Here is a 16,891-nt window from a genome sequence, read left to right on the forward strand (position 1 = left end):
CTCTCTCTCTCTCTCTCTCACTCCAAAGATATCAGAAATAAGCTCAAAATGGTCTATGGGATGTATTTTAACGGAATAGGGTCGGATTTAAAAATCCCAATAATGAAGCTCCAGAATAGGTTATGCGGTCGCAGACCTGGGAACTGGACTGGCATGCTTCACTCTGCGACCCACAGACCTGTTCTGCGGTCGCATAATGCGCCACAAAACCTCCCTCCGCAAAAGTCTAAGGATGACTATGCGACCAAAGTGCGTCCCGCAAAACGATTATGCGGTCGCATAATTGGCCGCGAAATTGACATAAAAAATGCCCCAGAAAACTACCTCACTCTGCGACCATTCTGTGGTCCGCAGAGTGGTTCTGCGGCCGCAAAACGGGCCGCATAAATGCCTACTTCTGCCCAACATTTTTCTTCAACTCCCCAGGCACTGTTCAATCCAAAAAGTCTGAACCGATTTCTACTACTATTAATCTCTACGCCTACTTCGGCATCACAAAATCCGAGTTTTTAGGAAAAATTTTATGGGGCCTTACATCCTCCCCCCACTTAAGATCATTCGTCCTCGAATGAGGATCAGGGTCCACTATTAGCACCTTATGTAACTCAGTTTTTTGTACCTCACACCAGTAGCCCCAAATTTAACTAACTCCCAAAATTTCCAAACATTTCGCCAGAGTTTCCTTTGTAACTAGGCCTATCCACATGTGAGAGAGCCCCAGAATCACATCCTAAAAACATGTACACAAACCAACGATGTAACATAACTCATAACAATACCAACCGTGGCCTCATGTAAATAACATATAATCAAAAGGAACACCTTTACATTAACTGAACAAGTGATACAAAATTCATAGGCTACAAGTTCATAAAAAGGATTACATAGCTATTCAAACAAGTAAGGATATTTCTTCTTCATCTCTTCCTCGGCCTACCAAGTGGCCTCTTCAACCTGTTGGTTTCTCCATAACACTTTCACGGAGGCAATTTCTTGATTTCTCAACTTTCAGACTTGTCTTTCAAGAATGGCAACTAAAATTTCTTCATATGACAATTCTTCATTAACCTCAATGGTCTCAATCGGCACAATAGCGGACGGATCTCCAACTACCTTCTTCAACATGGACACATGAAATACCGGGTGCACTAATGACATCTTGGGTGGTAGCTCAAGCTTGTACACCACCTGACCTATCCTCTGGATGATTTTGTACGGGCTGACATACCTCGGACTCAGTTTTCCTTTCTTTCTGAACCGCATTATGCCCTTCATGGGGGAAACCTTCAAGAATACCCAATCATCTTCTTTGAACTCTAAGTCTCTGCGACGAACATCCAAATAGGATTTTTGACGACTTTGAGCAGTCTTCAACCGCTCCTTAATGGTCTTAACTTTTTTTATAGCTTGATGCACGAGGTCTGGCCCTATCAACTCTGCTTCCCCAATTTCGAATCACCCAATGGGAGATCTATATCTCCTACCATACAATGCCTCAAATGGTGCCATATGAATACTAACATGAAAGTTGTTGTTATAAGCTAACTCTATAAGTGGCAAATGATCATCTCAGCTACCCTTGAAATCAAGAACACAAGCACACAACATGTCCTCAAGTGTCTGATAGTCCTCTCCACTTGCCCGTCAGTTTGTAGATGGAAGGATGTACTAAGATTCACCTGAGTACCCAAACCTTGCTGAAATGTCTTCCAAAATTTTGCTGTGAACTGAGCCCCTCGATCGGAGATGATAGAAACTGGAGTTCCATGCAGCCTGACTATTTTCTTGATATATAACTGAGCATACTATTCCGTTGTGTCGGTAGATTTAACTGGCAAGAAATGTGCTGATTTCGTGAGCCGATCCACAATTACCCAAATTGAGTCAAACTTGCACGGAGTGCGTGGTAATCCTACCACAAAACCATATTAATCATTTCCCACTTCCACATTAGAATTTCTATGTTCTGCGCCAACCCACCAGGCCGTTGATGTTCGGCCTTCACTTGCTGATAATTCAGACACCTTGCCACAAAGTCCGCCACATTCCTTTTCATGTTATTCCACCAATAAACTTCCTTGAGATTATGATACATCTTTTTAGAACCTGGATGCACGGAATACCTAAAAGCGTAAGCCTCGATCATGATTCTTTCCTGGAGACCATCTACATTCGGAACACATAGTCGCCCTTGGTACCTCAGTGTACCATCATCCATGCCAAGCGCAAAAGCCATAGTCTTATGTTTATGAATCCTCTCCTTCAGTTGTACCGACAATGGATCGTTGTATTGCTTCTCTTTGACTTCCACAACAAGCGATGATTCAGCCCTATTTTGCACAATTACCCTTCCTTTACTAGAGTCCGCCAGACGAATTCCCAAACTGGCTAGCTGATGAACCTCCCTGGCCAACGGCCTTTGACATGCCTCCAAGTGAGCCAAACTACCCATAGATTTCCGGCTAAGAGCATCCGCCACAACATTGGTTTTCCCCGGGTGATACAGAATATCGATGTCGTAATCCTTGAGTAACTCAAGCCATCTTCTCTGCCTCAGATTCAACTCCTTTTTCTTGAAAATATATTGAAGACTCTTGTGGTCCGTGAATACATCCACATGGACCCCATACAAATAATGACGCCAAATCTTCAATGCAAAAACCACCGCCGCAAGTTCTAAGTCATGAGTTGGATAGTTCTTTTCATGATTCTTGAGTTGCCTAGAAGCATAAGCTATAACCTTGCCATGTTGCATTAATACATACCCAAGCCCGATCCTTGAAGCATCGCAATATACCACAAACCCTTCTGTACCTTCTGGCAGGGTCAACACCGGCGCCGTAGTCAATCTCGATTTTAAATCCTGGAAGATCTTTTCACAAGCATCGGACCATTTGGAACTTAACCGCTTTCTGAGTCAATTTAGTCAACGGAGAGGAAAGAGTAGAGTACCCCTCCACAAACTTCCTTTAATACCCTGTTAAGCCCAAGAAGCTGCGAATCTTGATTGGCGTTGTAGGTCTAGACCAATTCTTTACTACTGAAATCTTTTGAGGATCAACCTTAATTCCTTCTCTAGAGACAACATGACCCAAGAACGTGACAGATTCGAGCCAAAATTCACACTTTGAAAATTTCGCGTACAATTGGTGCTGATGAAGAGTCTGCAACACCGCCCTGAGATGATCGACATGGTCCTACCGACCTTGTGAATACACAAGAATATCGTCGATGAACATTATCACAAAGGAGTCGAGGAAAGGCTTGAAAACCCGATTCATAAGATCCATAAAAGCTGCCGGGTCATTTTTTAGCCCAAAAGACATTACCAGAAATTCAAAGTGCCCATACCGGGTTCTGAAAGCTGTTTTCAAAATATCCTGCTCCCTGATCTTCAATTGGTGATACACGGATCATAAATCAATTTTGGAGAAGTATCTAGCACCCGGTAACTGATCAAACAAATCATTTATTCTTGGTAATGGGTACTTATTTTTGATTGTGACTTTGTTGAGCTGCCGGTAGTCAATACACATCCTCAGTGATCCATCTTTCTGCCTCACAAAGAGGACCGGTGCGCCCCATGGTGACACACTCGGTCAGATGAAACCCTTTTCTAACAAATCCTTTAATTGCTTCTTTAGTTCCTTCAATTCTGTTGGTGCTATCTTGTAGGGCAGAATAGATATAGGCTGCGTGCCTGGCATCACATCAATCCCAAAATCACTCTCCCTATCTGGCGGAATCCCAGGGAGTTCATCAGGAAAGACCTCTGGAAATTCATTCAAAACTGGCACAGACTCGAGTATAGGTGCGTAAGCATCGGTGTCCGTAACCCGGACCAAGTGATAGATACACCCCTTGTTAATCATCTCTATAGCCTTAAGGTAAGAAATAAACCTACCCTTCGGCACCACATTATCCCCCTTCCACTCAACAACTGGCTCACTTAGAAATTCAAACCTTACAATTCTAGTTCGGCAATCGAGCTTGGCAAAACATGAGTAAAGCCAATCCATCCCCATAATTACATCAAAATCGACCATCCCCAATTAAATGAGATCGACCACGGTGTCCCGACCATGTACCGTGACAATACAACCACTATAAACTCATATGACCACAATAGACTCACCAACCGGAGTAGATACAAGGAATGGATCATGAAGCTATTCCGGTTCTATCCCAAATTCCATAGCAACGTAAGGGGTAACATAGGACAAGGTGGAACCGAGATCAATAAGAGCATATATATCATGAGTTTGGACAGTCAATATACCTGTGACAACATCTGGAGGAGCCTCTGCACTCTGGCGACCACTTATAGCATTGAAACGGCTGGGTCCTCCTAAACTTTGCCCCCTAGTTACACCACGCCCTGCTAGTGCCAGAGTGCCTCGAGCTGGAGGGGGTGCTGAAGATGTAGCAACTGCAGAACTGGATGGCTATGTTGTGCCCCTGCCCGTACCCTGGCGGGATAAACGACACTCCCTCTGAATATGACCTCTCATTCTGCACCCGTAACATACCGGCATGTCCTAGTAGCAGATCCCCATATGCATACTCCTACACTTGGGGCATGGGGGCCTTCGCTGCTGCTGAAATCTCCCTCCTGATCGGCCTTGATGGTGGGGCCCCCTGTTGCCCTGATTGGGCCTGAATCAACTCCCCTATTGCTGACTGTGCCCCGCTGACTGTGCATTGGCTGAAGACTGAGCATAAGATTGGGATGGCCCTGATGACCCTCCCCTAAAAACTGATCTTCCACCACTAAATGAATCTCCAGGGTTGCCCGCGGACCAGGCCTTGCTGGTACCTTCTGTTCTTAAACTTACGGGCCTCTGTAGCTTGAGCAAATGCTACTATTTTCCCATAGTTCATATTTGAATTCAAGGCAGCTGTAGCGGCCTTATTGATAACCAATGGGCTAAGGCCCTGCACAAACTGGTGCACTCTAGCCTCCATAGTAGGCAACATGAGAATGGCATATTTAGACAGATGCGCAAACTCCATATGATACTCCCACACACTCTTACTTCCTTGCTTAAGGTTCTCAAACTCTGCGGCATGAGCTGCCCTAATCTCGGCCAGCAAGAAATGGTCCCTGAAAGTGTCGGCAAACCCACTCCACCTTGATGGAGGGCTCCCCTCCTCCCGAAAGTCCTCCCACAGCTCGAACCAAGAATAGTCCACCTCTTTCAGGCGGTAGGCGGCCAACTCCACTCCCTCCATTTCAGTAGCGCGCATAACCCGGAGAGTCTTATGCATCTCATCAATGAAGTCCTATGGGTCCTTCTCGTGGTTAACACCCGTGAACACCGGAGGATCCAACTGCAGAAACTTGTTCACCCTATAACTAGTAGAATCCCCTTGTGGGCTAGAAGGTGTGGGTGCAACATTCGACCTTTGGGCCTGAGAAGTCACTATCAGAGTCAGTATCTGAATAGCTCCCCATCAGAAATACCAGAACCGGAATATGGGGCTGGAGGTGGAACCAGAATATCATTGGAGGAACCGTCACACCCTCAGTATATGTAGGGACTGTTATGGCCTGGCCAGGTGTAGTGGAATCAGGCAGTGAAGCAGTAAGGGGATTATCCTCACCCCTCGGGTATTCACCCGCATCATCAAATAGAGGGTCAACTGCCACTCCTGAAGTAGTATTGGCCCCTTGGCCAGTTCTTGCTCTCTTCTTAGGTGCCATATACTGAAAGTTAAAGGAATGCACGAGTTAGAGGAGGAACAGTTGCACAATTAGTTTCATCACACGATCCAGAATATCAAAGAAGGGTACTGTTCCTAAATGTCCAAGTAGCCTCCAACTTATAGATGTGGTCGACAACACACCGATAAGAAATACTCTACGAGACACGGCTTCGAGACATCCTAGGACACTTTAAAACCTTAGGCTCTGATACCAAAGTTTGTCATGCCCAACCTCGGGGAGCGCAACCGGCGCTCAACCGAGTGGACCCCGTCGAGCAAGCCTCCTAGACACTATCTACCTGACTCACCTATGACCCAGAGAAGGCATGCTCTCATTAGTTAGGCAGTAGAAAGTTCATACATATATACATTCCTAAGTCATTTCATTTTGTTACATCATTGTTAAGTTTCAAAATACATACATCCTTATGACTGAGTGGAATAAGAGCCCAAAATACAAGATGATCCGTTGACCTTTCTAACACCCATATACAACCCACAAAGTGTCTACGGAGCCTCGAAAGATACAAAAGAGAGTAAAGATGGTGCCGGCAACAAGGCCCCGGCTATACCTCAAAAAGTGATCACAATATAAATAAAAGGTACAATACATGACCCCGGAATGAAATGGGGCTCACCGAGTCCGCTGAGAAGAGGATGCAGCACTATCTGTGATCAACACTGTCTGCTATGGAACCACCTGAATCCATTTAAAGATGTAGCGCCCCCGGCAAAAGGGACGTTAGTACTGTCGAATAGTACTAGTATGTAAAACTAAAACATTGTCTCAATAGAATGAACAATAATATAGGGGGAAACAGTAAAGAATGCAATATGAGCTTTAAATAACACTAAAACATCAAGTTAAGGATCACATAGATTTTTAAGTCAATTCTCGCATTATTAGGTTGGATGGTTTTTAGTGCCAATATGCCACAATCCACAATACCACCGTATTCTTACACGGAGTCCGATCTCGGCCCGATCGGCTAGGCCATCTCATTTGAGACATCAATCATATTCACAATTTCATCCACAATATCACCGTGTTCTTACACGGAGTCCGATCTCGGCCCGATCGGCTAAGCCATCTCATTCGAGACATCACCCATTTTCAATCAGTCATCTCACTTCATATTTCTTTCCCATCTTTTCAATACAATGGCACGAGTGGACCCAATTATAAAGTTTTCCTTGGCGCTTGGCTGTATTTCATGATTCAGGTTCTTTTCCATATTCCAATATTTTTATTATCATCAACAACAATACGATTTTTCATTCAAGACTTTTTTATTTCACATGCGAGCAATTTAGAATCTAAGGCACATAGAGGCTTTTCACACAATTTGGCATAACAGTCTTTAGTCGAATTTGACTTGAAGGCTAGGCATTATTTTTGCACATATTCTAAGTTTGAACATTTCCTCAGACGATGAGATAACATGATGGAAGCATGGGAATACATATTACACATATATTTTCAAAACAAGCACATTCGGGATAGCATTTTCTAGGACGTTCATTTTGGGACTTGCATCGATTTCATGAATACCATGGGATTCAATTCTAAGAAGAGGGGGTTTAGCCAACATACCTCAATTGAGCTTCTTAAAACTCTAAGATGTTCTGGAATATTAGCAACTTCAATCTATTTTAGCAATATAGCAAAAATTGAACCAAAAATTAGGAAAACGATCATGATTCTAGCTCACTCGAGCATTTTATCAAACACTATGTGTGTATTAAGGTTCCATGGCCCTTTTATGAAAGACTTCACCATCCCACACCACATTCTTTTCTATCTTTAACTTACAACCTCCCCACGTACCTTAAGAATACATGCATGCAAGGTAAGCACTCCTATCCCCATGAACTACCTTACTAATTACCCATTCTAGTTATATTTCGAATCTAAGAGCTTGGGGATAGAATCTTACCTCTTAGGATGAAAACCTAGGGTGCTTCCCTTGATAGTATTCAAAGGTTTAAGCAAGAATTGAGGAGAAATATTTGATGAGGATCACTTTCTCCCTCTAAGACTCTCTCTCTCACTCCAAAGATATCAGAAATAAGCTCAAAATGGTCTATGGGATGTGTTTTAACGGAATAGGGTCGGATTTAAAAATCCCAATAATGAAGCTCCGGAACAGGTTCTGCGGTCGCATATGATTATGCGGTCTGCGAAAGGTGGCCCTGGGAACTGGGTTGGCCTGCTTCACTCTGCGGCCGTTATGCGGCCCGCAAACCTGTTCTGCGGTCGCATAATGCACCGCAGAACCTCCCTCCGCAAAAGTCTAAGGATGACTATACGACCAAAGTGCGTTCCGCGAAACGGTTATGCGGTCTCATAATTGGCCGCAAAATTGACATAAAAAATGCCCTAGAAAACTGCCTCACTCTGCGACCATTCTGCGGTCCGCAGAGTGGTTCTACGGTCGCAGAACGGGCCGCAGAAATGCCTATTTCTGCCCAACATTTTCCTTCAACTCCCCAGGCATTGTTCAATCCAAAAAGTCCGAACCACGGCGAGCAAGCTCGAGAAGAATTTCTACTACTATTAACCTCTATGCCTACTTTGGCATCACGGATTCCGAGTTTTTAGGAAAAATTTTACGGGGCCTTACATGTTGCTTACCTCAAACAAGCCAAATCCAATACCGAGCAAGCCAAACAATACTCTAAAAATGCCATCCCACGCGAAACATCCTCCAAAGGCTCGAAACTAGCCAAAAGCAACTCGAAAACATCAAATAATGCCAAAGGGAACAAACCCGAACTATAAAGATCGAATCTTTAATCAATTACTCAAAGTCAACCAAAAAGTCAAATACGGGCCCGCATCTCAGAACCCGACAAACTCACAAATTCTGATAACCCATTCTAATACGAGTCCAACCATACTAATTTTAATCAAATCATACTCCAAATTGTTGTTCAAACATCAAATATTCAATTTAGAAAAGTTTAGACAAAACCCTCAATTTCTCTTTTGAAATCACCACTCAAATGCCAAAATTGAAGATAGAATCACGGAATATAATCAAAACTGAGTAAAATAACACTTACCCCAATCCATGTGGTAAAAATTGCCTCCACAATTTCCCAAATTCGAGCTCTATAACTCAAAATATGATAAATGACTCAAGGGTCCAAAATAGAGTACTTTATAATCACTGAACAGGGATACCCTTCGCAAACGCGTGAAGCACAAAAGTCACAGCCCCAAAATTACTCTACGCGTTTGCGACATATACTATGCGGACGCGTTGCACTTCCGAGCTAACATTACGCGAACGCGGCCTAGAACAACGTGAACGTGAAGACATAATCCTCTAGCTCCCAGCTCAACTCTACGCGAACGCAATCTCACTGACGCGAACGCGATGCAGGCCTCACAAAGCTATGCGAACGCGCTTACCCAGTCGTGAATGCTATGAAGAAAATACCCAGCTCCCATAATACACTACGCGATCGTGACCTCATCTTCACGATCGCAAAGAAGAACTGAAATACAAGACATCAGCAGAACACCAGCAGTACCAAAATGGTCTGAAATCTGTCCGAAACTCACCTGAGTCCCTCGGGACCCCGTCCAAACATGCCAACAAGTCCCAAAATATAACACGGACCTACTCGAGGCCTCATATCACACAAAACAACGTCAAACCACGAATCGCACCTCAAAATCAACTTAATGAACTTTTAAACTTTCAACTTCCAAAACTCGTGCCGAACTATATTAAATTAACCCGGAATGACCTCAAATATTGCACATAAGTTCCAAATGACATAAAAAACTTATTTCAACTCCCGGAACAACAATCCGAACCCAATATCATCAAAGTCAACTCCCGGTCAAACTTATAAACTTTTCAAACCTTCAAATTGCCAACTTTCGTCAATTAGTGCCGAAACCTTCTCGAAACATCCAAATGCAAATTCGGGCATACGACTAAGTCCAAAATCACCATCCGGACCTAACAGAACCATCAAAACTCCAATCCGGGGTCAAATACACAAAAGTCAAACTTGGTCAACTCTTCCAACTTAAAGCTTCTAAAATTGGAATCATTCTTCCAAATCAATTCTGAATCACCAAAATACCAAAACTAACGATTCACGCAAGTCATAATACATCATACAAAGCTACTCATGCCCTCGAACCATCGAACGGAATGCAAATGCTTAAAATGTCCGGTCAGGTCGTTATATTCTCCCCCACTTAAATATACGTTTGTCCTCGAACGTGCCAAGAGGCATTTCAAAGCCATCAAATCACTGTGTAAACTTACCATGCACATACCCGTGGGTGATCCCACATCACCCCAATTTATGTGTTGTAAACTTACAACACAACATAACTGAAGATCCGTACTTCAACCTTAGTTCGTAAACCTTAGAACCTAATTTCCAACATCCAAAATTTATTATAAGACCCGATTCTCACATCTACACACTGTATAAGTCTGAACAAACTGTATCAATCCATAACCATAACCCAAAATATAATCTCATGATATACCACATTACTCAGACAATCGTAGCAATAACTTCCTGCCACAATGGCTGTAAAAACAAATCCGGTACCGGTACTAAACCTCATAACCAATAAAACCTTATTCTAACCTTTCGTACATTGCCAATGATGAAAGAAACACGCAGAACTCATAACCACTTATCAGATCAACAAGTCATGGAGCTCTCTCGTCCGACAAGAACCATTAGCCAAATTTTAAGCTGATTAGAGACATTATTCTTCCAAACATACACTAATCAAATCCGATAGCATTCATTCTAGGTCCGATGACTTCACCCCATCAAGTGCAAAATGCTCTACTGACATGCTATATCAGTACAACCTAAAGACATAAACCATGGAATTCGTGCACCAATAAGCAACAACTCAATGTACTCAAACATGGAAAATGATTCAAATGAGAGAATCGTCCTGCAAGCTCAACAAGTACCACCACAAACGCAATGCTATAAACCCATCACACAAGGAGAACCAAGACCTATGAGATCTACCCAAGGGATCATATCCCAACATATCTCCGCATACAATGCGTGACCCAATCCAAACACTGGTCCACATGAAATACCTTGAGTCATAATTCTCAAAACTAACAACCATACACAAATCAACATCAAGTACACGAAGTGCATGACCATAACCATAGAGAAACGAATAGCACAATATACCACAACTCGGAAAGACCATAACCAAGGTGCAATCAACCCCAAGAACCATCTCGCTCAAATTTCGCCACAAGACCCAGATAGAATGCACCATCTGTGCAAATACCCAACAAATCACAATCCATCGTAGCATAGAAGAGTAACATATAGAACATATCAGAACACGAACAATCTCGATTCTAATCGAATGATACATCCCTCAACAGTAGCAGTGTTGGGTTAACAAATCCGATCCAATATAGAATACACATCCTTGTTGGGCCTATCAATGGGCCCCCAAATTAACTCCGGTCATCCACGAACATAAAAATAACCCTCCAAAATTCCACAATAACCTAACCATAACACATACTATTAGCTGTCTAACTTTGGTGATACCTTCACAGTCCGCAACCAAGGAACAATCTAACTCTGAGAACTCCTAGTCTCCAAATCCTTAGAATACCAAAATCACCATACCCGATCCCAACTCGACCACTTAAGTGATTGACACATCCTACATACATAATCATTCCATGAGAAATACTTCCATAATTCTTCTGTGCCACATAGCAAAATCTGAATATCAGCAGTCGATCAACCAGACGAGTACATCAATACCAATGAAGTATCCGCAAGTCAAAACGCAATGTGCGTTCTAAAATGTGCACCCTTCTTAGGTAATACTAAGTAGTAGTAGCATTCATCTAAATATCTGAGACCGCCCATGCTGTCTAAAATTCATAATCTTCCCTTCAAAACTGAATCGTAACCTTGTACATGCAAACCTCAATCCCACATAATGCGCCACATCTATCATGCCAACGTATGAAACACGAGAACCATTATCAACTCTGAGTCATAAGCAGAATACATACTCAATTAGCTAGAAATCTTCCACTTGATCCCATCTGGGAGAAAATCACAACGCACAACAAACTCCCTATGCTTGTAGAAAATATCCATCCCAAGTTGTGGTCGACACCATCGAGAACTTTTCTGAACCCATTTGCACATAACCACACCATCAGAACTGAATCCCTCTAACTCAACCAAGTCCCGCAAGTCGCCAAACCCAAGAGTATTACCACAAAACTCAGGTAAAGCCTCACCACATCATAAGAACCAAAAGAACCGATCATATCCATTTCTATGTTGTTCCAATCTACTACTAAGCTATCTTATTTCTCCGACTTCCTTCTGAATTGCCTTCAAGTTAACACTTCTCCTTGCCAGTACACCACGATCCTTAACCCATAGCTCACCACAATAAATTGTAGCATGAAACCACGTCGTCCTAAAGCCTATAATCCACTGTATTCCTAATAAGCACCCCAAAAGTACCACAACCGAGATACCCACTCTGAACAAGCCTTCTATGAATCTGAAGCTGTTTCCTTTGCCTTTCTGATACTAAAATGTAGAATCCATAGTGATATAGAAATACTACGAGTCTCGACACCACCCAATGAAAATACAAGTCTTAGTCATTTACAAATTCAAAAATTCCTCAAATACCATATATGAATCATGAACTCATTAGAACTTTCGCGAGAGTTATCCACTCTACTCTAATCTCTAATGTACCACCAAAACGGGCTGATCGACTTGTGCTCCATTAGCACACAAATACCTTAGGAAGTAACCTACATCTCTAAGTCACTGAGTGAATCCCTACTGCATGTACACTACCTCCACCTCGAATATCACACCCGAATCATCCCAAGATTTCCACATATCCGCAAAGTGTAATACATCATGCATCCAAAAATTTCCTTACTTGAGTCATCCTTGAAATCAACCTCCTCAAGTCATAACCGATCTACAAGTATGCCTCAGGCCAAAACTAATATAACACATAACCATGCAATCAATTCGTCGATAACAGACTCCCCCACTTGGCTCGAAGCTATAGAATAAAACATCCGATAACCCACAATACCCTTACTCTATTCCTTCCATAATCCCGCACTATAATTCAACTAAATCTTTCATAAGATCATGTAACACAAATCATAAAATACCTCAAATCATTTGCCAAGCTCACATTCATCCTCGTGACAGTCAAGTCAACTTCCTCAAGCGATCCAAACTCAAATTGCAACATATATAACGCACTGGTAGAAAGAAAATTTCCACAAAAACATCATAAGAATCACACATCTGTAGACTACCCCGCAGGAGATAAACCACTTGCTTAGCCTTAAACTGGCATTTTACGATGCCCTACCATGGCCACGACCACTATGGAATCCCTAAATCTTCCCAAGTCTGAACTCGTCAACAAACACATAAGAATACGCGTCATCCCATACATGAACATCACGAAAGATTCCTCAACATACTCAAAACTCAAGACTGTACAACACATCAAGACCGAAATCAAGCACCCAATAGTCCTTTCCATATCCCAAGCAAACTCTTCTCGTCACATCCAAGCCATCTGAACACATCCCGCAGCCATATCATACTCATCATATAGCCATCCAACCACTCACCGAGCCATAAATCCCACTCATAGGGACACTACGGGACATATAAGTCCAAAAGCACATGCTCACACAATTGAAATCACCGAGCCCAAGTTGCGCTCAAAATCCACCCTCAAGTCCTCCAAACTGGCCCATCACCAAGACATAGAAAACACATCTCGCACCTCATCCATGGAATTACAAGCTATCGATACACAAGCGATACCGAGCGCTCATATAACATATGAGTGAGTGGAAAAAAATCAAAGAGGTACGCTTCAAGCTGAATCAATGCTGCACGATAAGGAAAGAAAGGTGGGAAGATTTTCCTAGATGCCCTGTAGCCTCTCGAAGATAGGTATGGACGTCATCATACTGATCCGCAAGACTCTACTAGACATTTGCTCATGACTCGTACAACCTGTGAACCTAGAGCCCTAAAACCAACTTATCACGACCCAAAATCCATCTACTCGTGATGACACCTAAACCAACCCGCTAGGTAAGCCAAGTAACAGTCAACATAACTCAAATAAGAATAATAAGAGTGAATGAGTAAAATAACTGAATTTCTATACAACTCCCAAGGATTGGTAGTACAAATCATGAGATTCTAAGACTTAGAATTTACAAAGCTGGTACGAAATAAATACATCATATGTTTGAAATATACATAAACAGATTTATAAATCTAAAGCTACCAAGGACAAGTGACAACTATATCCGAAAAGCAGGTACATCTTCAATGCCAGCTCCCGCCATACACAACAACATCAACTCCAAGATCTGTACGCAAGGTGAAGAAGTGTAGTATAAGTACAACCGACCCCATGTACTCAATAAGTAACAAACCTAACCTCAGGTTGAAAGCAGTGATGAGCTCGGAAGAAGGTCAAAGTCCAATACCAATGGCCAATAACAATAACAACATATGATATAATGATGACAGTAACAACAAATAGCTTAAAGGAATTATCATACTCAGCTTGTTCACAGCTACAGGAAAGTAGACATGCCTTGGAGTTAAAACAGTCAAGACCAAATCTTACCATAAAATCAATTAAACATGTGTTTATCAAAAGAACTATATTTTTTCCAATTTACAATATCAGATAAGACTTTTCGTTTACCAAACAACATTAGAAAAGTACATCTCTATACCTACATGCGAAGTCATCAATGTCATATACCATCTAGTATAAGGAAAATATATCTCTATGCCTACATGTCAAATATATATGTCAAATAAAAATAGATTCACAGTGATATCATCAAGTACCCTCACTCTAAGCCCACTCAAGATGCCTGGCTCAATGCCCTCACTCCATCACACATACCATCACACAGTACTGTATGGGTGCTTGGCTCAAAGCCCCTCAACAAAGCACGTGTATATATATCACCGTGCATGCGCTCACTGTTGGTATGTCACACTTCGGAGCGACGGATCCTGCCCAAGCGCTAATAAAAAGTCAATATGGTTTGCTACGGCGTGCAACCCGATCCACATAATAATAATAATAATAATAATAATAATAATAATAATAATAATAATAATAATAATAATAATAATAATAATAATAATAATAATAATAAGCCAATAAGGCATGTTGCCGCGTGCAATCCGATCCATATAATAATAATAATAAAACCACTATGGCATATTGCGGCGTGTAACCCGGTCCACATAACATTCTCTTAACATGGCTCTCAGTGTAAGGCCCCGTACATTTTACCTAAAATAGAGGTTTTGTGGTGCCGAAGTAGACTTATGTGTTGACGATTGTAGAGATGAAGAAATTTTTTGGAAGTGTAAGGCATTTCTACGGTCCATTCTACAGTCGCAGAACTGATCTGCAGACCGCAGATCTGCCGTAGATTGAAGTAGAAACTTGGGCAAATTTTTGGACCATTATGCGGTCCTTTATGCGGTCGCATAATAATTTTGCAAGCCACATAACCCATCACAGATCTATCATAAAAATATTCCGGAGGAAAGTTCTGCGGTGCATTATGTGACCGCAGAATAGGCCTGCAGACCGCAGACCGGCCACAGACCTGTCCAGACCATTCCAGTTTTTGCGCATCACTTTCGCGGTCCATTTTGCGAACCGCATATCTGTTCTGCGGTCAATTCTACGACCGCAGACCTGAGCTCAGAGGGTCCATTTTTGTATTTTTATAACCCGACCCCATTTTGAAAAATAGTCTTTGGGGCTTTCTTTTGGGGCGATTATTTGATGATTTTAGAGAGAGGTAGAGCATTTTAGAGAGAGAAGGAGGAAACCTAACATTATAATCATCCAATCTTACACCAACCTTCAAGAATCAAGGAAGTCAACCACTAGACCACCATCTATCTGGGTAAGTTCTTGTCCTATACCACCCATACAAGTTATTTAGGATCTAAGTGTATTGTGGGATTGGAATTAGGCCATGCATGTGTCAATAGGTTGTAGTATGTGGGGTTAATGAACCAATTTGGTTAGTTTCTTGTTGAAATTGGTTGAGGGAGGAAGGTATTACCATTGTAGAGCTTTGTAGTCTATTTTGCATACTAGGTGTTTGACAAAATTCTTAATAGAGTTACACCATGACAATCCTTCTAGCTTATTATCCGATTTTCGCTATCTTCCTATAGATTGTTATTGCTAGAAGTGTTCGGACGTTATAGTAACTTAAGGAAAGCTCAAACAAGGTCTGTTGGCTAAACTCCTCTTTTAGAATTGACCCCCTCCAGTGGCCTTGTAAGTCTCGTGTTGCTCATTATAAAGTGATTATTCCGAATAAGCCTTGTGTCAAAAGATATATGCGTTCAATTTGTATTCCAAATGTTCTTGTTATGTTGAGTTACTATTTGAGAAAGTGATTAAGCATGGGTTGTGTGTTAATATGTTGATTTGAAAACGTGATTCTAATGAAAACTAGCACGTTAAATTGTGTAAGAAATCGCATGTGCCTAAGACCCTTAATTTAGTTAGTTGCTCAAATGTGTATTTAAAGTCTTGAGTAGAAATGCCTTGTTGTTGATAATCTATAAGGATGCTTAAAAGTGAAAGAAGTGGGTTGGAGATATAAAGTGTGGCCGACGTGCTAAGAATGAAAGTTATACTTATGGCCAATGGTGCCGAGGAAATGAAATGATATGAGAAAGGTTATGAAATAGGCCTTGATTCTACTGTTCCAAACTGACTTCGAAAATAGATTTGCCTAAAAGTTTATGTACCCAAGTTACGCCCAAATGTGACTGTTTTAACTAATGCTATGCTTTGTAAGTATGTCCAATGTGTTTTGAGCTCTTATATCATCATGAGTTGAAATTATGTACTGCCCTTGTTAGGAAAAAGTATTTCAAGAACAAATTATGCGTTACACATTTATGATTTTAACTCGTGCTTCGGTTGCCAATCATTTTATTCCATTTCTTGGAAAGAAATTCATTATGTTTAAAGTCTTCATTACTAATATACCTAACGTTGTGATTTCCAGAATATTCTATTTGTTGATATTTATGATGATGATCCATGAAAGTAAAG

General features: G+C 41.7%; 2 protein-coding genes across 2 annotated transcripts; both read right to left on the minus strand.

The window, feature by feature from the left end:
• Positions 1-644: 644 nt before the first annotated feature.
• Positions 645-2,452, minus strand: LOC138893884 (uncharacterized). Its single transcript, XM_070178552.1, has 2 exons — positions 2,107-2,452; positions 645-730 (listed from the first exon to the last, which is right to left on the minus strand). The coding sequence occupies exons 1-2, from the start codon at positions 2,450-2,452 to the stop codon at positions 645-647; spliced, it is 432 nt and encodes a 143-aa protein (XP_070034653.1).
• A 1,147-nt stretch (positions 2,453-3,599) lies between these two features.
• LOC138893885 (uncharacterized) lies at positions 3,600-5,232 on the minus strand. The gene is made up of 3 exons (XM_070178553.1): positions 4,836-5,232; positions 4,280-4,414; positions 3,600-3,772 (listed from the first exon to the last, which is right to left on the minus strand). The coding sequence occupies exons 1-3, from the start codon at positions 5,230-5,232 to the stop codon at positions 3,600-3,602; spliced, it is 705 nt and encodes a 234-aa protein (XP_070034654.1).
• Positions 5,233-16,891: the final 11,659 nt, after the last annotated feature.

Source organism: Nicotiana tomentosiformis, chromosome 6 (genome assembly GCF_000390325.3).
Source record: "Nicotiana tomentosiformis chromosome 6, ASM39032v3, whole genome shotgun sequence".
Classification (NCBI taxonomy): domain Eukaryota; kingdom Viridiplantae; phylum Streptophyta; class Magnoliopsida; order Solanales; family Solanaceae; genus Nicotiana; species Nicotiana tomentosiformis.

Excerpts from the sequence above, each read along its gene's own strand:
- LOC138893884 (XM_070178552.1), bottom strand. The coding sequence starts at position 2,452 with ATGGGTAGTTTGGCTCACTTGGAGGCATGTCAAAGGCCGTTGGCCAGG. Across the intron at positions 731-2,106 it reads TAGGTATTCCGTGCATCCAG|GATGTGATTCTGGGGCTCTC; the intron begins GTTCTAAAAAGA and ends ACATGTTTTTAG.
- LOC138893885 (XM_070178553.1), bottom strand. The coding sequence starts at position 5,232 with ATGGAGGGAGTGGAGTTGGCCGCCTACCGCCTGAAAGAGGTGGACTAT. Across the intron at positions 4,415-4,835 it reads TGCTCAAGCTACAGAGGCCC|CACCCCCTCCAGCTCGAGGC; the intron begins GTAAGTTTAAGA and ends CTACATCTTCAG. Across the intron at positions 3,773-4,279 it reads TCCTCCAGATGTTGTCACAG|AGGTCTTTCCTGATGAACTC; the intron begins GTATATTGACTG and ends ATGAATTTCCAG.